We start from the raw sequence: 25,863 nt of genomic DNA, 5'->3' as shown, positions 1-25,863 counted from the left end.
GACCAAGAAGGAAGCCACAACTACTGACATTAACCAAGTCCGGACGGACGTAAACATTTCAGAAGCAAGCAAGCAAACACAAGCGTAGTAGCCACCAAAGGCAGCTAAACAACAAGCTACCAAAGCGTTAAGCGTCCGAGTACGGACAAAAACCTCAACATAGCAAAACGCCATGTGTCAGCAAAAATGGCGACCAGGAGGAAGCCAACAACCACTGAGAACCTCAAAGTCCAACAGACGTAAAAAATTCTCAGCAGAAAACAACAACAAGTCAAAGACTATAAAGGAATGATCTCACCAGCTGCTAAGCCAGCAAGAAGACGGGAGCTGTGGCCGGTGGGTGTCAGCAGACACCAAAACAGCCAGAGCAAAGCCAAAACACGACCGTCAGTCTCAAGTGATAGAAGTCGATTGATGGTTATCACGTGGTAGGCACCAATGGTGACGTAGTTCACCCACTAATGGGAGGCAACCGCGGGTGGCAAGTACCATGGTGCTGTCACTTTTTTAGTTGGGGTTGCTTCCCTTATACCTAGACGGGTAGCTTTTATCAGACCTGAGCATCTCGAAGTGTGTCAATGCTATTATGTGATTCGGAGTAAGAATATGTAATTTAATGTGCATACACGCACTTAAGGCAGACAAGAAGACAAACACACACACTGTGGAACCTTGGACCACCCATCCACCCACCCTACAACTGTACATCCTTTCGTATGTTATAACCTAAAAATATACCTAGAAGATGAGATAGTGTTTAAACCTAGATTCACTTTTAAGCAACTTTTAACATAATATTAATTCCATGGGCCTATGAACCCGCGTGTCTGCTTGTGACGTAATGTGATATGAATGGAGAGAGAGAGCTAGAGAGAGAGAGAGAGAGAAAGAAAGAGAGAGAGAGAGAGAGAGAGAGAGAGAGAGAGAGAGAGAGAGAGAGAGAGAGAGAGAGAGAGAGAGAGAGAGAGAGAGAGAGAGTGAGGGAGAGAGTGAGGGAGAGGGAGAGAGAGATTTGTTTTGATATGAACATCCTAATCTTAATTATTATGAGTTGACTATTTGCGCCTCGATATTTTATTTATGTTGTTACACTTTATGTTGTATATTGTAATGCTGTGATACACCACACCTGAGTTTCTCGTTGAGATAATAAAGAGTTCTAGTATGTCTACCCACCCACCCCTTACCTCATGTTGTGAGAAAGCAGAGTGATCAGTCTGAGAGAGGGCCAACTCGTCATCCTCCAAGTTTCGTACAAAGCCATACGTCTCGTAAAATAGTTTGCCTTTGTTTTGAAGCAGACTCTGCTCTCTGAGCGAGACGAGGTCCACTGTGTAGTTATAGACAGGTTTGTTGCTTTCAGTCTTGATCTCCCTAAAGTGGCACTGGTCGAAACCTTTAGGGCCTTCCACTTCCAAGCTAAACTGGCTGCCGTTGATTTTCTGGATGAGGATGCTGCTCACAGGGCCAGGTTTGACTTTGTGGTGAAATACAAACATGAATAAATGAAGTTAAAAAACAAAGGAATACTGTACTCACCAATACAAGAACGGGACAAGACAGTACTCATTCTACTGAAAGATAAATGAATTAATCACACAGCATAAGACATTTCAATACAGTGGAAATCCCCTATGATAACTCAATCCCCACACCCCGACCAACCCCAATTTAAAACCCAGCTCCTCTCTGTTTCCAAGACCTTAGTTATTGTTATTCAATTTTTTTTCTTCATTTATTTAGCATTCAATGCAATCTGATCTTATTTGTCTCAATTATTTGTTCTAAAGAAACATCATTCACAGTACACAAACAAAAAGACCAAATGCTCAAATGACTCACCTCTGTCATACGTAACAATAAATCAGTTTTTAAAGCAAAATATGTGCTGTGACATATATACATAAACGCATACAGAAAAACAGAAACTCCATAGACATGGCTCTGGCTTCAAATTACATGATTCAAATTTGCCTTAGAAATTTAACTAGAATCCACCAGGCTCGGCCACATTATGACCTTAAATCTGACAAAGGTCAACCAGACTAACGACAGGCTTGCACATGAAGATCACAAATCAAACTTAGGTCTTGCAAGGAAGTCATTTAAACTTTGAAAGTGTGTGAAATTTGAAAACTTTAGCTTCAAAATCGTTTAAATAAAAATATGATCATTTGTTTTCTTTCTTTTTTCCCCATGCTATGACCTTGAAGGTCAACCAGACTTGGTTCATATCTGGAAATAATTCTAACCCTAGGAGAGTGTCATTAGTTATAGCAATTTAGCTTTAATAACATGTAAAACACGTCAACATTAAGTTTTTCTCCAGATGACTGACGGGCGTAAGTCTACCGTCCATACGTTCAAACAGTACTGACATTACTGACATTACTGATGACTCTCTGGATACTTAGGTTGAGTAAATAGCTAGAACAGTCAATTTACAAGTAAGCAAAACAATCACAGACCACAGAGGTAATCACCTAATGTTTCCTTCCCAATAAACCTGAACAAATTGTGCACCATCTAAACATGCACCTTCAGATAATTCACGTTATACTCACTCCAGTCAGGAGAAAAGAAGGACTGTATAACGGCAGGCACAGTAGCAAATTTGTTCGTAACAGAAATGGTAAAATTAATCTTGTTGAAAACGCTGCCCTGGGATGCATATTGTCCACATCCCTCATACTTGTTCAGCTTGATGAAGCAGGGTTGACACAAGCCTTCAGGGTTCAGCTGTTTACATTCACTGTCGCTCTTTTTTGAACAGGTCTGAATGCTGTTTAACCTGCAAAAGTGAAAACAATTGAAGTGACAATTTGTTAACACTGTTAGCACTGTTAGCACTGTTAGCACTGTTAACACTGTTAGCCAAAACAGAAATTCAGATGATGATATCAAAAGTATGCATTCGTGCAGAAAAGTGTTGTTAAAAAGTTAATTACAATCAATCAAGTTCGTCTGTTCAAATCTAAGGTCTAATTTTACACAACGAAACGAACATTTAAAATGAATGCAGAGGAATGGTTAGTGAATTAGAGCTCAAAGCAATCGGACCTGTCTTATAAAGCCTTGGTAACATATATTACTGTCCCTACAAAATTAGTCCTTAATTTCCACAACACCGTCACCGGGCGTTTAATGCAGATGAACGGTTTAGGAATTACAGCTAAAATTTGAACCATAATTGGCTTTCTCTTCTGCTTGTGACAAGGTGATCAAACTCTAATAGTTCAATCCTTGTGTTTGTGACAAGGCGATCAAACTCTAATAGTTCAATCCTTGTGTTTGTGACAAGGCGATCAAACTCTAATAGTTCAATCCTTGTGTTTGTGACAAGGCGATCAAACTCTAATAGTTCAATCCTTGTGTTTGTGACAAGGCGATCAAACTCTAATAGTTCAATCCTTGTGTTTGTGACAAGGCGATCAAACTCTAATAGTTCAATCCTTGTGTTTGTGACAAGGCGATCAAACTCTAATAGTTCAATCCTTGTGTTTGTGACAAGGTGATCAAACTCTAATAGTTCAATCCTTGTGTTTGTGACAAGGTGATCAAACTCTAATAGTTCAATCCTTGTGTTTGTGACAAGGTGATCAAACTCTAATAGTTCAATCCTTGTGTTTGCTTATGTATTCTATTACTCAAAATTTGTGCAATAAAAATAGAAATGGTGTCCAAAATAAGGTCTTGTTCAGTAATTCATCAATTTATGTATGCCAGCTTTCACTTTAATTTTTCCAGTAAACACTTATGTTCCAAAATGGAAAATTTCAATAGTAAATTTTCATTTGATTAATATACTTACTCAATTCTCATAAATGCATTGACTTCAATCTCACATGCTAGATGTCGAAAAACTACTCAAATTACCTGCCCTTGCAAGGGTGGTAACCAAGCTAAAAACAGACGCCATAGCCGTTGCAATGCCCTGTCCCACCTCAGTTACACATAACCCACCGCGCACCACGTGAGCGCCGGCATCCGGAATAATCATTCGAGACTTCTCAAAAACCCGTAGGAAATTAAGTACAGTAGAACTCCCCCTTAGCGACACCCCTGTTTACGACCACCCCCTTTTTACGACCGATTTTGCTACCACGGATGCATTCTACTATATAATGAACCCCCAGTGAACGACTCACCCCAAAACGCGACTTACGACCGAGCTTTTGGGGATGAATTACGACTTTCGCGCATTTGTAGCCGAGCAGACGAAAACAATACATGGCGGCTCTTGCTCCTCAAACTATCGCAAGACGAAAAAAAACTAAATCTCACGCACGATAGAATCCGCGGCAACTTCCTTAGGAGTCGGGAAGACGCAAATCCTAGGTGTGTATCGTCAAGGATAATGACCCAAAACGCGACTTACGACCGAGCTTTTCGGGATGATTTACGACTTTTGCACATATTTCGAGCAGACGAAAACACAACATGGCGGCTCTCTCTCCTCCAACTATCGCGAGAAGAAATAAAACCGAAATCTCGCGCGCGTGAGATCCTGATACATCCGGGTTTTTTCTGCACGTTATCTTGTCACGACGACTGTCTTGTTGACAAACGAAGATTCGCGAAAGAAAAAGAAAAGCGCCGACTCTTGAGTAGAGAGCTAATAAAGTAATCGCTAATCGAGCGAAGTGGCAATCCGCGGCGACTTCCTTGGGAGTAGGGAATACGAAAATCCTGTGTGTCGTCAAGAATAATGACTCGGTGTTATCTAGACCTGGTGAGAAGGATAGCGAAGAGAGGAGCCATGTACGAAGACCTCAACGATCGTGGTCAAGTTTAGCGATGCAAGGCGACGAATCATTCATATGAGCGGAAAGATGATTCGGGAGAAAAGTCGTCATGCTTTCTATCGAGTTAGGACATTCGGATTTTACTGGTTGCGCCACTATGTCAAATGTGCTTCACTCAGCGGGGAGCGAGCATTACGCAGACCTACTGACCTATGTTTCACAGGTGCCGGCTTAATTGACCTTCAGCTTTTAAGCGATAGGCACCCCCTTGCTTCTTTCATCTTCTTTGTCTCCATTTCTCTACGCTCACAGTCTCTGAATAGTTGATATTGGTGGGTGAGAAAACAGAGGCAGTTATCGAATGTCCCTAGACTGATGACCTTTGCCAGTCGGATTAGCCATTAAGGCGTATTTTGTGCATTCGACATGGCGCGGGCAGTACGTTTCACTTTCGAAGTCATAATTACGCTGTAGAAGGCGTGTAGATTACACTCTAATCCTTGAATAAGACCCCAGGTTCTTATAGGTTTTGTGCCAGGTTCCTATACTGTCACCTTTATCAAATTGTCACCTACATAGTTTAGATACATGTCATATATTAATACCCCTCATTCCTAAGGTTCCCTATACATGTATCTCATTTGCATTTATTAAAAACCCTAAATGACAGACGAAGGAGCAGACCTATAGCCAGTATAGGAGACCTATACAGTAGAACTCCCCCTTAGCGACCCCCCTGTTTACGACCGATTTTGCTACCACAGATGCATTCTACTATATTATGAACCCCCAGTGAACGACTCACCCCAAAACGCGACTTACGACCGAGCTTTTGGGGGTGAATTACGACTTTCGCGCATTTGTAGTCGAACAGACGAAAACAATACATGGCGGCTCTTGCTCCTCGAACTATCGCGATACGAAGAAAAAACTAAATCTTGCGGACGATAGAATCCGCGGCGACTTCCTTAGGAGTCGGGAAGACGCAAATCCTGTGTATCGTCAAGGATAATGACCCAAAACGTGACTTACGACCGAGCTTTTTGGGATGATTTACGACTTTTGCGCATATTTCGAGCAGACGAAAACACAACATGGCGGCTCTCGCTCCTCCAACTATCGCAAGAAGAAATAAAACCGAAATCTCGCGCGCGCGAGATCCTGATACATCCGGTTTTTTTCTGCACGCTATCTTGTCACGACGACTGTCTTGTTGACAAACGAAGATTCGCGAAAGAAAAAGAAAAGCGCCGACTCTTGAGTAGAGAGCTAATAAAGTAATCGCTAATCGAGCGAATTCTTCTTCTTCTTGTCGTTCGCTATAAATGCCCTACGTGTCCGATGACGGTTACACCATGCGGGTAAGAGCCGCATTAAAAGCTCTAGCCCCGGGGTGGGACCCCCGGTAAGAAATCCCCCATGTGTTCCCAGGGTTAGGTTTTTGAGCCAGGAACTAAGGGCGGGGTAACCCCGAAAGAAACCTAAGGGCTGAAGTCGGAGGATCTGGGCCAATAGGCGTACCTTAACCAACCACAGATCCACGCAAAAACGCAAAATCGAGCGAATTCAAGTGGCAATCTGCGGCGACTTCCTTGGGAGTCGGGAATACGAAAATCCTGTGTGTCGTCAAGGATAATGACTCGGTGTTATCTAGATGGTGAGAAGGATAGCAAAGCAAAAGTACGCAAAGAGAGGAGCCTGTACGAAGACCTCAACGATCGTGGTCAAGTTTAGCGATGCAAGGCGACGAATCATTCATATGAGCAGAAAGATGATTCGGGAAAAAAGTCGTTATGCTTTCTATTGAGTTAGGACATTCGGATTTTACTGGTTGCGCCACAATGTCAAATGTGCTTCACTCAGCGGAGAGCGAGCATTACGCCATGAGTAAATTTTCTTTGAAATTTGAGTTCAAGTTGTTCTGCTGTAATGTGTTTGGGTGAGTGTGTGTGTGTTTTGATATGACAGTAAACTGCAACTGTGTGTTTGTGTGTAAACATGACAGTACTTACACTGCAACCAAATTCATGACCGAACGTCCAAAAACTCAAACCCCCCCCCCTCCTTTTAACACCCTCCCTTTTTACGACCTAATTTTCAAGGTTTTACCAAATTCGTAAACAGGGGGTTCTACTGTAAAAGACATATATATAGGTATTAACTCAGAATATGAAAACTACGGGAATTGAAAGCAATAATTTTATATGAGACCTTTAGGTTCATTTTATACAGATAGATCTGTGGTGATGAAAATGAACAAAAAAGAAAGACATCACGTCAGTACCTGAAAGCAAAATGGAGGTCTATTTAATCAGATGGCTCGAGAATTTCTGTGAAAGCGCTGAATCTGAAAATAGGGTGTCTTTGGACTAAGGCGTTGCTCTACTCACCAATCAAAACGGATATTCCAGGTAGTATGATTATCGTTAAGTTCATAGCCCTGCTTGACTGGGTCCAGCCACAGCACAATGTTTCCTGACAGTTCATACACAAAGCTTAGGTTCTGTGGAGTCTCTGGCACTCCTGTTTAAAATTTAAAAAAGAAAGAAAGAAATGAGAGAGAGAACACAGCAATTTAGTGTACATTAAATTATGTGAACAGACACATTATTCTATCAGTTTTCATGTACAACATTCCTCAGGTATTTTACAATTACTGATTTGACGGCTATACCGGGTTTGATTTACCCCATGCTGGATTTCATTTTTTTCCCACATCAACAATAAATTGTCAGTGACTTTGCATACCAACTGCTTTGTACATGTATATGTCACACGCTTTCCTTCTTTGCCACTACTAAAGCAAACGTGTGCAAGATGTAGAGGTTACATGCCGAGTCTCAGTGATTATTAAAAATAATGGTCGAAGTTGGCGGATCATGAAAAATGCGAGCTTCAGCGAGCTTTTTCATGACCGCGAACTGAGACCATTATTTTTAATAATCACTGAGACGAGGTGTGTAACCTCTTTATTCCTCCTTTCTTCAGTTATTCAAAGAAAACAGGAGTTTTTGTGCGAAAGTTTGATCGAATCCGAATCACTCAACCAGTCAACCTGCGCAGGCGATCGATTAATGCGCGGTTGTATAGTTCCGTGCAAATCATTCCATTCTGTTAACACTTCTTGTCAGTTTCCCTGTTTTAGACTAAAATCAAGTGCACATATATGCTGTTATTCTGATGTGGCGGTAAAGGCAGATATTGTGTGTTCTGTTTATGTTTTAGTATCGTTTAGGATTATGTTCTTTCGTCAAATGGGACTAGCAGACGAACTTTTGCACCCGTGTTCCAACGTTAATTACTGTATGAAGTTCAGTTTTCTGGGGAAAATAGTGTATGAAACCGCTTTATGTTGTTTAAATTGATGAGATGTGTGCATTTGGTTGCGTGTGATCTGTTTATAAAATGAAATATTGTTGAAAACTGACCGTCGGATTGCAGTCAGTGTTGTCGAAGAAACTGCGTTAAAAGAACCCCTTAAAAGAACTACTCTTGTCGGCAAGAGTATGAGTTACTTGCCTTGGGAATTTGCTTGTGTTGAACGGTGTGTGCACGGCAGATCTAGATTCAGAAAACAACCTAATGGATTGTATATGGAGATTCATGTGTTCAGGCCTGTAGTTGTTAATTTAAATGCGGTATGTGTGTATTGTTTGCTCCAGAGATGTATATTTCGTACGTATAGAGCGTTCGGAACTTTTCAGTCGCAAAAGTAGTACCAAAACAGAACAGCTTCTCAACCCATTGCACTATCGAGGATTCAGGCTGTTGCTGGCTCGTTATTTGTTTGGTTGCTGGGTCATTATCGAAAAATAACTAGCTCTACAAGTTTACAGAGGTAAAGAAGCAGAGGGGGGAATAATGTATGTTACACGCTTTGGAGCATGTGCAAGAACGGATTCAAACTCGAAATCGTCCCTCCAAAAGCCCCAAAATTCACACACGACTTTTATTTAACTCCTGCTGTTGTCGTGTCTTCTCTTTACAAATTCTTCAACGCTGAGAATACTGAAAACGGTATCCCAGACTACAGTACTGTTTCCATACGCGAGTTTAGCTTCCCTTGGAAAGTGGCTCGCTCAGGAAGCCTGTTAGTCTGAAACTAGAAGGACAGAGTTCTGAACATAGATGACAAAGACCCCGGAAAGAACAAACACAGAAAGACGTCATGAAGAATGGAATGCTTCAAAAGATACAGACTGTGACGATGACTGTGACGTCATTCACATATACTGAGACGTCATTCATAGTTGTTCGTTCACTTTCGTCAAAAAGTAGATCTCTCCACAATGGCTGCTCCTGTGTTTAGGTTTATCAAGCGTGAGTACGCAAAACGTGTTTGTTCTCTCCTCTGTTGAAGCTGTGAGACATAATCGCCATTACGAGCTAGTCGTGTGACAGAGAGTGTTCTTGCACACTCGACTGCTGCTGTTTCACTCCGGCTAAAGCCGTCGTAAAACATCTGCAGTCTCGTGTGCAAGAAAACTCTCTGTCACACGACTAGCTCGTAATAGCGGGTAATGTACAATTTTTGACACATGAAAATGTGTACGTTAATGTATACATGTAATTGTTTACTTTTTTTTTTTACTTATTTGTTTTGATACCACAAAGTGGGAAGCTCAGCTCCTTTGGAGATCACTCTGCAGTCTCAAAACTTTCGGAGAGAATAGAGCAGCCAAAACCCTGGAGAAGAAAGAACGACGGAAGCAGCCATACACAGCCTCTGATGAGACACACCCATGCATCATATGCGGGAGACGCTTTACTTCTAGAATTGGCCTCCACTCGCATATATATATATATGGGTTGTTCTCTGGAGCGGAGTACCAAACTATGACATGAGAGTCAAAAACGGAACTAACTTCAAATTCATCAACATTACTGTTCATATGATCTTTAGGACACAGAGAATAACAAAATATATAAATTAAGCTATTTTGTGAACTTGAAAAAAATTCTTACCATTACTGGCATTAGCGCAGCAACGAATGGTCAAAATAACATTGTAACATGATTGAGCAGAAACGAAACTTCTAACCGTCAGCTAGTGGCGACGAATTACCCCGCAGCGGCACAACGGTTGCATAGATATCCTTCCCCAAGAAATGCTGTTTAGTTTAATTGGTACAAATGAAGTTTGCTACAAAATCATTTTGATTGAAATAACAGGACAAACAACGATAACATCTGAACACGAAAAAGGGGAAACCAAATGCTCTGACAGTTTTACATGGACAGATGGCAAAATCTGTGGACGTTATTTGCTTCTTTTTTTGCATTCTACACGCGTGTTACGAAGTGTGCTAAAGTAGTGACAGCCAAAAATAGTCGTGCGTTTTTGATAAGTGGGTCTGTGTTGTGCAAATGAAGTTTGGGCTGTTGTGAAAAGACACATTACAAAGTTGACCACATACAACTATGGTTATTATTTCAGATTGTGTTCCTCTTCTGCAAACAGTACTCATTCTACTGAAAATGCATCAGTTTATGATGAGTTACAAACTGTTGGGCTTTTTCGTGTTTCTTTCATTCCGTAAGACCAAGTTATTACTTCATCCAACACCATATTATACCACCATTTTGGCCTCTCAATGGACGTATTTACCCTAATTGCGAATACACAAAACATTATTTTTTAGTCAAAATATTGTTTAATAGCTTTAATATCACCAAGCAACATTCAGACATATATACAGAAGCGTAGTAACGAACAAAACTGTCAAACTTATTATTTCAATCCAATGACCCTCTGTGGTACCCAACTCCAGAGAACAACCGACGTATATATATGCAAACGCATTCCAAAAGCTGAACTCCTTGCCACTCGTCTGTCGTACCAACGGGAGACTCCATCACATGTAAATGTAATAGACCCCTCAGGCGTCAAATCAATTTGTCTGGACACACCCGTTATCAGATGTCCTTGCACACATTCATGTTTGATCAAGAAGGGAGTCTTCAAGAATTTAGAGAGGCAACACTGATTTTTAAAGTTCCTTATTTCTTTCAGTTTCAGGAGTTGTTTTACCAACTTATAATGCAACAGTTTTAATGTTTATCATGACAATAACTGGTGCACTAAAGTTAAACATTCTGTTTCTGGCTAAAAATTAATAATCTACTGAATGATTGAAAGTAACACTATTGTTCTCTGCTAAAAGGGATTGACATTCAGTGGTTTAACCTGCAATGAAACGCCTGACACCCTTGGGACCTGCAGTCAAACGTGTCCCTATATAAAACTTTATCAGTATATGGTGCCGGTGGCCAATGTCATGACAAGTATTATACTGTATACTGTATACTTTGGTAGCGATAATAGAAAAAGGGATGCCAGAACCTCGGGGTTATCCTTATACGTGAGAGACACTCGTGAGATAATAATCGTTCAAATCACACGTGTGTATATCATGTAAATGCAGAGGTCATGTCAAGCAAGTCTGGCAGGGACCTGTTTTTTCACTGCTTATGATGCCAAAGTCACCGAGACAAACGTCATTATAAAAAAAAATTGCGCTCGCTAATTACCCTCGATGAATTTTTAGAACAAACACGTCATGCCACACTTTCAGAGTGACGTTTCTTTGCTTTGACGTAATAGACTGCACGAGGCTTTAGAAGAGATCGAGGTTCCAAAACAAGCGTCTTCAATTTAGCTGCCTCGACTGCAGGACATTTTCAGTAAAATACACGTAAGTACAGTATGTAGGATAAACAGAATACTACATGGCTTGCTGTTTCGTACCAGATTTACACTCGTTGCTTTTTTAAATAGTGAACTTAGCTCGCTTTTGCTCGCAGTTCAATATTTTTAAATACAACTCGTGTAAATCTGGTACGACACAGCAAGCCATGTAGTATTTTCTATGTCCTTTTAAGGGGAGTCGTCCTCTTGACCAGACCTGTTTACCCCCAAAACTTCACAAGAGTAATGGTCAAGTAAAAAAAATTGTAATCTGATGACCAAAATAGACTGTAACACAGTGGTTACAAACAACAACGTGGGATCGCGTTAACGCATGTTTTTTGCGTATTTGACGTGTTTTAAAATCCACCCACGCATTTTCCCGGCGCTTATGCGTAACGCGTACGCAAAACAACTTCTATTCAAAACGACATGCTCAGCAGCACATCCCAATACTGAATCAGACTATAGCACACGCGCGCGAGTTTAGAATCTCTAGTCTGTTCTGGATCATTACATAGCACAAGCGCGCGAGTTCAAATCGAAAGTCTGTTTTGGATAAAACAAAATGAGGTGACGTGCTCTCGGCATAAGAATGTCGCAAGCGACGCAAAGCAACGCCGGTCGGTTTTCTGAAACAGAACATACACCCGAAATGCACTGGGCGTGTGGCGCCAAATCTAGGCCAAGAGACACGTTCAGTTCAAGCCTGTCTTTGATTCATTCAAAACGGCATGCAGCGAAAGTTGTCCTCGTTTTTCCGCACATCGTCATCAAGCCGCAGTGATGATGCGCCGAAGCAGCCTCAGAGTTCTACTCCTGTGCCGTGTATACATCTTCAACATCAGAAGAAACTGAGCCGGCGGCAAAAAAGCCTAAGACGCAAAATCGGTTCTGCTTTACGCGTTTTTTGGCCGACATTGCGTAAGCCCTACGCAATTTGAAAAATCCTAGCGTGATCCCTGCATTAGTAACACAAACCTTAGTTGAAATATATTTGAAAATCGTAGTCTGAACTCAAATGGAGTATTTTTCACCCAAAATCCTGAAAAAATAGTAATAAATTACTCCAAAATAGTAAGGGTAAACAGGTCTGCTTGACTCATCAGAGAGGCCATATATATATATATATATATATATTGCAGGTACCACTGAATTTGTGTAGGCAGAATCTACTATGCAGAAACTTCAGTCTGAGCCATGATGCCTGTAGTTGTTTGTTTCCCTAGTTTCAGCTATGATCAGTGTTGTGGCCCAAAACAAATTGTAAACATGTTCCGACTCTGCATCAGTTGACTAAAGGTCAAGGCTCCCTTGTCCTATATGCACTAGAAGCTGAAAAACTACTCGAAATTCTTGTAGCTAGTCCTGGGAAGCATAACATTTGCGTATCATTATACTGAAATTCAGACTGTAATCGTCTGCTCAATTAAGTTTCCATACAAAATGAACCAGAATGTACACTAGGGGGAAATTGATAGTGCAGGGATCGCGCTAGCTTTTTAAAAAACGCGTAAGTCATACGCAACGAAACGAAAAAAACGCGTCACGGACCAATATTTTTGCGTACTACGAAAACACGTACAGACACAAACAAAACACGCACGAAAGACTTAAAGACACTCCTTACCTAAATGCGGCGAGTTTTCCTGTCGAACTCCGCGCACGCCTGTCGAATAACACCCCTGCTGTCTCCAACCTTCGGGCCTTGCGAGTTTGTTTCCCGCTCTAATACGACTAGACACACTTTCCGCCTTTTGGAAGCGCGAGATGGGAGAGCAGCTAATGTCTGTTTCATTATCCGACAAGACATTATCAGTCTGGTAATACCCTCGTAACCGTTACGTTCGTTTGCGATACTTCGATGCAAAAAGAAACGGACTTTAGTTTTGACGCGCAGATTTCATGTGTGTCGTCACTTCTCGAGCCCTATAGTCATTTTCAGGATCGGGTGATTATTAAGTCAGAGCAAAAGCGCTGCGTGAAGACAAGAAAAAGTTACAATATTTTTGCGTATGGCTTACGCGGCGCGGCGAAATAACCGCGTCAGCGACTTTTAAAATGCGTCAAATACGCAAAAATCGTGCGTAAACGCGATCCCTGTAGTGTTCTGCCGATTGTGTCAGTACTGTTCATGCAAATGTTTTGATTAAATCTAACCGATAATTATGACAAATAACACTTTTGGAAAGGTCTAATATAATTATAACCATAAGTCCTCCTCAGGCTTTGAGGCCTTAATCTGATGAGAGGGGCTGCCGATCTATCCATCAAAGGACACCTAATCTACTGTCCCGTTGTTTATTACCAAATTATACTTGCCATGAAAGGCCACTGGCAGTGTATGGACACATTTAGCTGGTCCCAAGGGTGTCCGTTGACCGCAGGTACCATGCACTCAACTACAGTTTCTCTACTGAATGAAAAAACCAGCTCGATCCAACCCAGCCATTCAAACTGTTCAGAGACAGAATCTCACACCAAAAGTATTAACACTGATCAATCAATATATATCTTAAGACACTTGACAAATGAAATCCACACAGAGTCTTAATGCAGTGGACAAACAAGACCAATGTGTACTTACCACCAACATTAACGTTTCGAAATCTTTCGACTCCCGGATAATCACCGTCTACGCATGTGAAACCACCATCAAACTGAGTAGTGATGTTTTGAATGTCAACGATGATATTGCACTTTGTCTTTTGCACTTCCACCATGCTGCTGAGAATCAGAGATCTGTTAGGGAAATCACAAGCAGGTATAGGCTTGATGCAGGGCGTAACGGCCAGGTCTGTTGTGTCCCTCTTGCTGCAGTAATCTTCCGTGACATTTAGGTACTTGCAATTCACACGGGCAGTGCAGCCAGCTATAAAGTTGAAGTTGCCTGGTAGCCCAGTATTGTTCAGTTGCGGGTTGCCTACACACGACTCCAGCACGTACAATCCCACTGAAAATGAAATGGAGAAAAAAATTGATTAATAACAAAGATAGACCACACCGTAAGCAAACACTCTGAACGTATGTAACTTGTGCTAAGGCCAACAACAAAAAATAGTCTGTTTACGGTAACATAGGCAAAACAAATAGGGTCGGTAGGTCGGGAATTTTTTTTAAACGTTATTTTGCCCAAAAACAAAGACTTTTTTTTCTTTTTTCCCAAATGCCAAAAAAAAGTCTAGGGTCGCGCGAAAAAATAGGCTCGGTCGGGATACCGTAAACAGACTTTTTTTGTTTTGTTGGCCTAATACATTAAGGCAATAGATTGGATTAGGCTCCTTCAGGTTATCCATCTATTAATTAGAGTTATGATATTTGAAAACAATGGATCGAAACATGAAACACTGAGAGCAAAATGAGAACAGCTAGGATAGATCTTTTCAACGGAAAAGGGCTATAAACCGGTACCACTTGGCCATATTGAAGACTGACATCATTTGAGAAAATCATGTCAAATAAAAGGAGATGTTTTAATTGAAATGGAGAGACACTATCATGAACAGAAAGCAGGGTCTTAAAAAAAGAAAAACCGAGGGGTTTTAAAGATAACCTTCCTTCACGTTTAACCCATCTCGCCGGTTAATACCATCTATAGGCAGTTTCAGCATTGGTCCACCAGTTGAACACAAATGACTAAAACCATATACATACTACAAATATACAGCCTTCCTAGTTTTTGTACAGACTGAGAATTGTTTGAAAAGTGAAGACTATCAAATGGACAATTAAATAATTATAGTCAACCTGCAAAATAAATTCTTTCAAAAACCTTACCTTTGCACAGAAAGCAGCTGGAATAATGTCTAAATTCCTATGTAAAGGTCTGTCTGGACAGGTGCGTGGGGTGGTTGACAAGCAGGTTATCAAGGGAAAAATGCAGGATGTTTGTTTGTTTGCTTAACGCCCAGCCGACCACGAAGGGCCATATCAGGGCAGTGCTGCTTGGACATATAACGTGCGCCACACACAAGACAGAAGTCGCAGCACAGGCTTCATGTCTAACCCAGTCACATTATTCTGACACCGGACCAACCAGTCCTAGCACTAACCCCGTAATGCCAGATGCCAGGCCACTAGATTGCCAATTTTAAAGTCTTAGGTATGACCCGGCCGGGGTTCGAACCCACGACCTCCCGATCACGGGGCGGACGCCTTACCACTAGGCCAACCGTGCCGGTCAAATGTAGGATCATGTAATCAGGGGAATAATTAAGGTATCTTTAGAAACTTCAAAAGGGGGGGGGGGGGGGCGCACTACACACATCAAATGTCAAACATTTAAATAAAAAGCAGACGCGCCAGTAACCAGGTTATTTTAGGTACCTTTTTTTGGCTCACGTAAGTGTAGCCTATGCGATGCTAACTTTTGTCTGTCTGTGCGTGCGTGCGTATGTTTATGTATGTGTGTGTGTGTATGTCTGTGGTAGAAACTTTAACATTTGACTGAACATCGAAATACTAATTTTACCTGGTTATTATCCAAGCAACAGCTTCAAAGTATTGAAGCAATCATCAACATTTCGTCGGCACGTATGTAGTTAAAGCGTGTATCCAAAGAAAACGGGTGGTGGGGGGTTTTGGGGGGGAGGTAAAACAGGTGACTGTTTGTGTCGTGTGTGGTATGTAGATTCTAAACAGGGCCCAGATTCGTCGCTCGCGTTTCCGTTGGCTGTCCTCTCGCAGCCGCACGCGCGCGGAGGGCCGTGTGCAAAGCATTATACTCAAAAAGCGTGCACAGCGTGTTTTCAGTGTGTGCACGAGGGAGTGTCTCGCACTCTTGCACCGTCACCTATGCTTACTGTGTGTGTGTGTGTGTGTGTGTATGTGTGACGGAGTGATTGAGTTTGTAGGCTATTACTGTTTGTCGATTTCTTACGTGAGCCTTGAAGGCTTCGCCTCTTGTTTTAACATGACTCTCTGATTCTTAGCAGTATGGTGGAAGTGGAAAAGACAAAGTGCAATAGTTGACATAAATCAAGTTTCGGCTTAAATCAACTTTGACAACAACATGTCATTCAAGATGGTTATCAGGGGAATTAAGACTTTTAGGTATCTTTACAAAGAATATGGCGGGGAGGGCACTAATATATATATACATAACAACTGTTTCATTACTCACTTCGCTGTGGGCCAATATACCGCGCTTGGAGCAGTATGGACAGAAGCAGCAGCCTAAACATGATGGAAATGAGCAGTCGGTACCATGCGGTTGTCACACAACGTTGGTTACATGGCGATCGCCATGCACTCCCCCCTCCCTCCATCCCGCTGGCCCCACCTCTTCCCATCCTGCGATCTGAAACACAAAATACCGAGAATGACTCAGCTGCTATTATTACAATGGAAATTATAGCAACATTTTTTCACCAGCAACTATCAATCTCCAGTTCGTACTGCCCAGTGTTTTTTCCCATTTTGCCATCTGAAAACCAGAATACTGAGAATGACTCGAGTAGCAGAAATACAAAACGCATTGATGTCAACATTCTTTTTTCTCTCTCATTTTCCCGTCATTTCTCACTGGTTTGGTCTGTTAATTCCGAAGGAATACTTAGCATGATTAATAAATGAGAAATAAACTTGTTGGCTGAAAGAAAATGAGAAACACATAATAATACCAGTGAACATAAGAAACATCTGTCAATACTGTCTGCTATTACACAAAAAATACTACTCCGTTCCTCCTTCAATAACAATGGTCTGTTGGTGAGCAACGTACATCTTCTGCTTAAATCAAGTCTGTCAGTTTTGTTTGCAGGTTTGAATTGCCTACTTTCTAAATTCTTGGGTTAATTTTATTTGGTGACTGTCACTATATTATAACTCCAGGAAAAAACATGTATTCAAAAATGAAAAATGAGATCAAATGACATACAGTTTAAACATGCATGCACGGTGAGATAATAATGGTACAGTACACAATTTGCATAAAATCCACATAAGGTTTGAATTCTTTCCCTCAATTGTTCAAGTTAAACTTGATATAAGTTTGTAATGTTTAATAATTGAATTGCCTTTTATTCCCACTATTTTCACACTGTACATGGAATCAGAAAGCAGCAAAAAAATGCAGAAACAGGTTACAAAAATTCAATCTTATTCATGACAGTTATGCAAATTAGACTTACATTAAAAAAAACCACTGTAATCAAACAAAAGACAATGCATACACTTCTGTTGAAAAACAATTAAAAAAATCCACTAATTATACTCTCAGGGAGTGTACGATGATGCACTGATAGTGAAACAAGAAGAAACAATTAAGTCATACCCATCAAGCTCAAACAACTGAATACCAACAGTGCTTCGGTCTGCCTTCTGAGCTCCCAACTTACGTATCCGATGCTGATTACATACACTAATGACCAAGACATTCACCCCCTGTTTTATACACACCGCAAACAAAGTGATTCTGCCTCCTCTGTTTTCAGAGAAATATGTAGTCATTTCTTAAAATCAATATGCTTTCTGAGGAGTTGACCCATGCACCCATTTTTCACCTCCCAACCCCAATTTCTATCATTCAGATCAATAGAATGGATGTATCGCTGATAAGGTTTACGTCAGCCGAAAGTGTAGATACTTCCTGTAAATTGTGGTTAATATATGCCCCCTTATATGTAAAATACTGTAACAACGGAGATGCACCAATCCTACATCTCTTTTGAAAAATAAAGCTTAAAATTGTCTCTTCATACACATAAACAAACATGCACACACACACACACATGTATGCAAAATCACACACACACACACACACACACTGTAGATACACACACACACATGTACACACACACACACACATACACACACACACAATCATAAGCAAGACATTAGGTATGAATAATGGGAAGATTAAGTCAGCATCAGGCACACATGTGTGTGTAGCTAATAATGCTGAAGTCACTGTTATCCGATAGAATAACAGAAACATAGACATTTTCCGTAAAGACAGTCGTCAGCTGATTATGTTTGGTAGCCTAACCCATCCCCCTGACCGAGTTTCAACAATGCATTGAACTTGTCAGTTCCCTGTAAACAGAATTGTAGAAATAAGGAAGATTATACCCAGTAAACATAATCAATCACTGTATTCACATAAGCTACTCACAACAAGTTAAGGATCACTTGCACACAAATTCATAACTTTCCAAATAAGAAAGCCAATGCGTTGGTATTTGGCAAACGTTTAATTCAATGCTTTAGTGATAACAATACAACATTTCCTTCAATTTCAAGCAATCGTTTGGTCTGTACATTTTATCAAAGTGTCTACGTATCGAAATTTAATTTCACAAAGTCGTTGAAATCACAAGACATGGCATTCAGATGCTCCCAAACGTTCAGTAATGCGTGTAACCGCCCTGGCTGTTCTGGCACTCGACGCAGCGAGTCCTCATAGAGTTGACCAGGGTGGTGAAGATCATCTGGTAGAGGTGCTGGACATCCCTGGGAGGGGGGTGGTTGCTCTTCACTTTGCGATCCAACTCATCCCAGAGGTTCTTAATCGGGTTGAGATCGGGACTGCATGCTGGCCACTCCATTCTGTTGACTCCAGACTGCTGCATGAAGTTGTGGACCACCCTCACCCTGTGGGAGCGAGCGTTGTCATCCTGGTAAACAGCCTGCGCGGTCCCATCTGCTGCAGTGTAGGCCCAGCCAGCGGTCGAAGGATCTCATCCCGGTATCGGAGGCCAGTCAGGGTTACCCTGTACATGAAACAAGGGTGTTCTGTGGTGAAGGCTGAAGGCCCCCCAGACCATTACAGAGCCTCCACCAAAGTCCACCTTTTCTTGGACAGTGGCGTCAATGTAGCGTTCCCCTTGGCGCCTCCAGACCCTCAGTCGGTCGTCGTTGTGGTTCAGGGTGAAGCGTGATTCATCACTGAACAGGACCTGGGACCATTGCTGACGTGTCCACCTCACGTGACGTCTGCAGAAGGCGCGACGTGCTGCCTTATGGGCTGGAGTTAAGCGTGGCCGTACAGCTGGGCGACGAGAACGGAGGTTAAACCCATGAAGGCGATTCCGTATGGTCTGCTGGCTGATGTTGGTGTTAGTAGCCACCCTCAGCTGCCTTCGAATAATGCTGGAAGAGGCTGTTCTTGTTTGCAAGGCTAGTCGTTCAATGAGACGATCTTCACGTGGAGTTGTCTTCTTTGGTCGCCCAGGTCTGCGTCTTTCCTGGACCCTCCCAGTGGCTGTGAAACGTTGAATCAGTCTGACAATGACCGAGATGGACACGTGAAGTCGCCTGGCCACTTCTCGCTTGGGGACACCATCTTGGAACCATGCAACAGCTCGTCCCCTCTCAAACTCGTTCAATTTTCGTCGTGGAGGCATTGTCAGATAATGCCTAATACTGGCGGTATGTCTTCTCAAAACGCCAAACAAGTGACAGCATCTCACACATAAACAGCAGTGCTTGCACCTGCATGATGGTTTTTCCATGTGGCTTGTGCAATGTGTTCGGGCTCAACGGTCCAAAACAAGTTCCTTTTTCGCAAGTTTCCGCTTTTTCTTTTGCTACCAAGCTCAGTAGTAGAGAATCCCGTGCAATTTTCCCTCTAACACAACATTGCCCACTTACAGCTGAACAAGAATTCATAACAATTTGGTTTGACTGAGAAAGAAATAACAGTAGCGAATTGATTTTATTGAGCACCTGTTTTCTCATAGTGATCCTTAACTTTTTGTGAGTAGTGTAGTTCATTAACCTTAACACCTTTGTTTACCAGAACTAGCAAAGAAGAATGGACCATGCCAGGGTAGTAATCTTTAGATTATGATTGGTTGGGTGGTAATTAATTTAATTAAGAATTACTGAGTATTCCCAAGAAAAAAGCCATCATTTCATTTCACAGAGAACAATTAAAAAGTCATTGAGGAGGCTGGCCTGTGTGGACTGAATGTATTGTAAATAAAAAATAATGCCTCTCGGGGCCTCTAAACTGTTTAGAAATAATGTCATCAAATATAACTACCAATTATGTACATGTAGAATAATTACAAAAAGGAAAGGTTGCGTGATTAGTTCGTTATTCGCCATCTTAACAATGTTCCTGAGACTCTTGCATGGGTGGGAGCCCAAAATTGTTCCAAGACTGAACTTTTTTTAAGGCCGGGGTCCAGGGGCCGCCAAGGCCCCGGCGGGGTCCAGGGGCAGCGCCCTGGTGGGGGGTCCAGGGGGGCGAAGGCCCCCGGCCGAAAACGAATTTTATGAATTTAAAAGGGTTTCTCTGGCCTCTCCTGAGTTTAATTCTGATAAATAAGAACCTTGTTGGAGATACAAAAAGTAACAAAAACTAAAAATTTTAGGGACCTGGCAAGCATTAGAAACAACAAAAAGTGCACTATCAGTCCATTTGGCATAACACAGTATGAGATGACTATCAATGAGGGCGCAGTCTATCAGTTCCATATCTTTATCTCTACACAGTATGAGATGATCAGTCAAAACTTAAATTAAAGGAATGTGGTTTTAGGTTGTATTCAATCATTATTCCTTCCGAAATCTCTTTGGGTTGGGGGCTGACACATCAGGGCTGACAGCAAGACAGGTATCTGTCTCTTTTAAGCCTAACCACCCAAAAAGGGTGCCAGTTTGACGTGTCAATGATGGCTTATGAGTTGAGACAGATTTCTTTGTTGAAGATTGTGCTGATGGCTGTTGTGATGCAGGGGCCTGTGATGATGGCTTTCGTGGAGCAGAGGCCTGTGCTGATGGCTGCTGTGATGCAGGGGCCTGTGATGATGGCTTTCGTGGAGCAGAGGCCTGTGCTGATGGCTCCGTATACAACTTTTTTATCGCACAGGATGCAATACGCAACACCAGCCTCGTCTATTTTTCGAAGCCAAACTTCGTACCTTCGGTTCAGCTTGTCCTCCTTCTCGAACCACTTGTTCAACCACTTATTAGTTTTCCCTTTATCGATGCTTCTGGCTTCGATTTCAGAAGTGATGAAGCGCATTTTGCCGACGAAAACAGCCCGAAAACCACATCCTCTGAACGATTCAAAATGGCAGACACAAAGCGGACGGAACCGGAAATGGCAATTGTAAAGTACGGATCGGATGCCGATTGAGTTACAAATTCGAACCGAAACAAAACAAACCCGCAAAAAAACAAAAAAAATTGTCAAAATTTCTCTGAGACGGAAATCCGTCTGAGACGGAGGAACTCCCACCCATGCTCTTGTATTGATGCCAGAATTAAGCTGGAGTAAATTACAATTCAAGTGGAATTCTGCTTATTGTGTAGTGGACTGTACGAAAGCGGGGACACATACATGATTTTCTTTTTATACAGAATGAATGCTGTCTCCTATGCAGTTCCCATGAGATGTAATATCTGTTTGATCTAATGAAGGAAGGCTGATTAAGCTCTCATCTGCTTGGCATGAATTGGGTGAACACTGATGCCCATGCACATACACACACACATGCACATGCACACACACACACACACACACTCACTGAGCACACACACTAATCTAAACAGTATATGATTATCTGTGTAAATGTACAACCTCCAAAGTTGTAAACTTGCTGTATTTTTCAATATATATATATGTATGACTGGCATGCACACTTGGGCACAACAATTGAACACACACCCATCATGAAACATTTCAGTGATACCTAACCTTTGATGAAAGGAAACCCTCGACCTCAGGATCGATCAGCCAAATATGCATGAGACCCTAAAGTGCAGGCCTTTACAATGACAGACACTATAGTGTAAAATGTCCTCTGTCGCGAAGTGTCTTGACATCAGACTCAGAGAAACCTGACATTACAGGTACCAGAGTTTACTGATAACAAAATATTCTGAAGCAAAAATACAAATAAACACTTACATGTAAAGGAGTTCGGTTGAGGCATTGTTACGTAATACGTGTGGCAGAGGACAGTAACTTGAGAAGTGCCATCCCACTGATCCACAGCCAGACCCTGAAAACAAATACCACCACAAATTATCTTTCAAGTTTCATATGGTGTTAAAGTTCAACATCACAAAAAATCAGAGATATCTCGTCACCTCCTGATGCCAGCTTTTATACAGAAACATGCAGTCAAGTCAAGAAACATAAAGTTACACAGACAAATATTTGTATGGGAGGTATAATTTTTAACTTACAGCCACTATCTGTGCTGAGAAGGTAGTGACCCACTTGCAGCTTAAGGTACAGAATGTGCCTTCAGCACCAGAGTAAGAATTGTTCAAATCATAACACACGCACACACAGAAAAAATATCACTGGAACCTGTCGGGCATTAGGGTAGCATTTAATTGACTCACTTTATTAGTTGATCCACATGTTTCAGTATGGGATACAAACAACAGTCTACATGCAATAATGTAGATTGCAATTTGTTGTCACACTGTCTGAATCAGCAGAAGAAGTTCATGAATATATCGCTTCTACCTGACTTGCACCCGGAAGCGCTATTTTTAGATAACACAGGTGAGAGATGAGACGCTACGCTATAGCAGTAACAAAAGAAAGAAGTGAGTTTAACAATTCCAAGAAGAGCGTAAACGCAGCTTGACAGTGAGAAACTCACTGCTTGTGATCAACCACTATCTGATGACTCATTTCACTTCAAACTGCTGCATCATGTGCACTGATGCGTGCAAACTACCACCTGAGTAGACACTGTGCTTTCAATGCCAAGCGACATGGTCCAATGAGTCAATTAAACTCATTGAAAGAAGGCTGTTTTGCGTTCTTGAAGCTATAGGTATTTCAATCCTTTAAATTTTAGTTGAGAATGATTGTTACTGTTAGAGATCCAGTTTGATCTGCACAATTTCAAAACAAAACTGTCCTTAAATTGCACCAACACTTGGTCAGAAGTCTTTAAAAGGGTTACACTTTCACTCCCAATTTGGTTTGTTTGTTTGCTTTACGCCCAGCCGACCACGAAGGGCCATATCAGGGCGGTGCTGCTTTGACATATAACGTGCGCCACACACAAGACAGAAGTCGCAGCACAGGCTTCATGTCTCACCCAGTCACATTATTCTGACACCGGACCAACCAGTTCTAGCACTAACCCCATAATGCCAGACGCCAGGCGGAGCAGCCACTAGATTGCCAATTTTAAAGTCTTAGGTATGACCCGGCCGGGGTTCGAACCCACAACCTCCCGATCACGGGGCGGACGCCTTACCACTAGGCCAACCGTGCCGGTTTCACTCCCAATGAACCTGAGTGCTATTCTAAAGAGTACAAGACCAAGATTAAGAGACTAAACTTGATAAACTTCAAGGAATTTTACAGTTCTCATTTAAATAAAAAATGTGAGGAAATGTGGGAAAACAAACTATAAAACAAAACCTCCCTCTCCCTTGCCTCTAATCCAAACAAACAAACAAAACACACTTAAGCCTGCCATATCTTCAGTGTATGCACCTATCTCTCAATGTCATAATTTCCAACAATAGAAACTGGTCATACAAGCACAAATTAGGATAATGAACAGACATTTTTAAAATCCTGACAGTTGACGTCAGATTAATTGATAAAGTTTAAAATCCTCTTAGGGCCATTAAACTACCCTATATTTGAACATGTATTGGGCCTACAAAATTCAGTTTTGAATATGGGCTGTGTGATTGTATGCTTTAGTGTGTTTTCCCGTTGTTGTTGTTGTTTTTTGTTTCGTTTTTTTCGCTATTAATTTTATTAATTATGCATAGCTATGTATGGTTGATGTTATTTTATGTTGCTGTCTGATGTTGATGTCGTGTACCAAAAAGAAATAAAAACGTGTTTTAAAAAAATTAAAAAATAAAAATTCAGTTTTTACTGTGGGATGGTAAGAGGTCAAAGAAGTATACGCCTCATTGAAGAAACGCAGAACCCTGAGAACAACACTGGACAGGCTGTTTCACAGGTTGCACATGACTTGTATTTTTTATAAAGTTTTGCAGGTAACACTGAAACAGTGCTATGTAGGCATTTGTCACACTTTTACCCACACACCAGGTGTATTTAAGTATTTGGTTTACTGAAGCGCCATTGTCAATGGCACCTGAATACTGAAAATGACCAATAACTTGAATAAGAATCCCCTTCAGTACAGTGAGTCAAAGGGTGTGCACATCAATATTAATCCAAGCGGAGCGCGGGCAAAGCCCGCGCGTAGCGAGGTAGTTTTTTTTTCCATCTCCCAGCACTGAAAATTTTTTTGCCAAGTGGTGTCTGTCTGTGAACATTGTTCTAGAATTCATCTTTTAGCACAATATTAGCGACACTGTTTGGACAATTCTATTAAAATTAGGCGTACAAACTGATTTTGTTTCGGGGAATCCTCTCAGAGGATCAGAATTTTCATATAATATCATCGGAAGCTGTTACAACGGGAAAATGTGAAACTTTTGTCACTTTTTAACATGGAATTTCATCTTTGAGCGTTTCAAGCGGACTTTAATAAAATAGTTATTTGCGAATTAAGCAGCGGAAGACACTCACCGGTTCAACATGTGTATGGTCATTAAACCTCAAAACATTTCAGTAAGTGGTTTAGACAAACACCTCCGACATGTGAGGGTGACTGGTTTGTAGCTGAAGAGTTTTTTTCTAAAGTGTGTTCTAAATTTACAAATGACGTACTGGTAATGATGTAATGAGTTGTTCTAATCTTGTTCTTGGAACTCTTGCTGTTCCAAGCTTGTTCTTAGCAAGTCTTGGTGACGAGAACAAAGACTATCAATGAAATCTTTAGAAATAACCTCTGACAACGACGACGATGACGACGACGACGACGATAACAACAACAACAACAAATGACATCGACGACGACGACAACAACAACAACAACAACAACAACAACAACAACAACAACAACAACACGAGAACAACAACAATCACGACAACGAACATGACAACAACAACACCAACAACTACGACGACAACTACAACGACTGGGTTATGATGACATCACCAATGATTTAAAGGCCGTTAAAAAATCGTTAAATCCTATTTCTTCACTGATTCTTATGAAATTTTAAAGGTAGGTTTGTTGTCCCCAACTTATTTTCACTCCATACTTTTCCAGAAGAAAAACATAATTTTGGCAGTTAAAAACCGTTAAATTTCAATTCTTCACCGATATTTATGAAATTTTGTGGGTAGGTTCGTTGTCCCCAACTGATTTTCACTCTATACTTTTCCAGAAGAAAGACATAATTTTGGCAGTTAAAAAACGTTAAATTTCAATTCTTCACCTATCTTTATGAAATTTAGTGGGTGGGTCCGTTGTCCCAAACTGAATTTTAAGACATACTTTTCCAGACAAAAAACCTTATTTTTGGCAGTTAAAAACCGTTAAATCTCAATTCTTCATCGATATTTATGAAATTTTGTGGGTAGGTTCGTTGTCCCCAACTGATTTTCACTCCATACTTTTCCAGAAGAAA

General features: G+C 41.3%; 1 protein-coding gene across 2 annotated transcripts in view; it reads right to left on the bottom strand.

The window, feature by feature from the left end:
• Positions 1-25,863, bottom strand: part of LOC138966077 (uncharacterized) — a 66,866-nt gene that overhangs the window by 38,511 nt on the left and 2,492 nt on the right. The window contains exons 1-7 of one of the 2 annotated variants that reach the window (XM_070338163.1): positions 22,738-22,861; positions 22,295-22,388; positions 16,556-16,732; positions 14,021-14,386; positions 7,136-7,268; positions 2,565-2,791; positions 1,188-1,477 (exon numbers count right to left, since the gene is read on the bottom strand). In XM_070338163.1, the coding sequence (XP_070194264.1) occupies positions 1,188-1,477; positions 2,565-2,791; positions 7,136-7,268; positions 14,021-14,386; positions 16,556-16,732; positions 22,295-22,319 (1,218 nt within the window). In that variant the 5' untranslated portion in view covers positions 22,320-22,388; positions 22,738-22,861. Of the gene's footprint in view, positions 1-1,187; positions 1,478-2,564; positions 2,792-7,135; positions 7,269-14,020; positions 14,387-16,555; positions 16,733-22,294; positions 22,389-22,737; positions 22,862-25,863 lie in introns of those variants that run through there. The other variant, XM_070338161.1, reaches the window with a different exon arrangement.

Source organism: Littorina saxatilis, linkage group LG5 (assembly GCF_037325665.1).
Source record: "Littorina saxatilis isolate snail1 linkage group LG5, US_GU_Lsax_2.0, whole genome shotgun sequence".
Classification (NCBI taxonomy): Eukaryota; Metazoa; Mollusca; class Gastropoda; order Littorinimorpha; family Littorinidae; genus Littorina; species Littorina saxatilis.
Note: the sequence above shows the minus strand (reverse complement) of the source record. Positions and strands in the feature narration are given on the sequence as shown.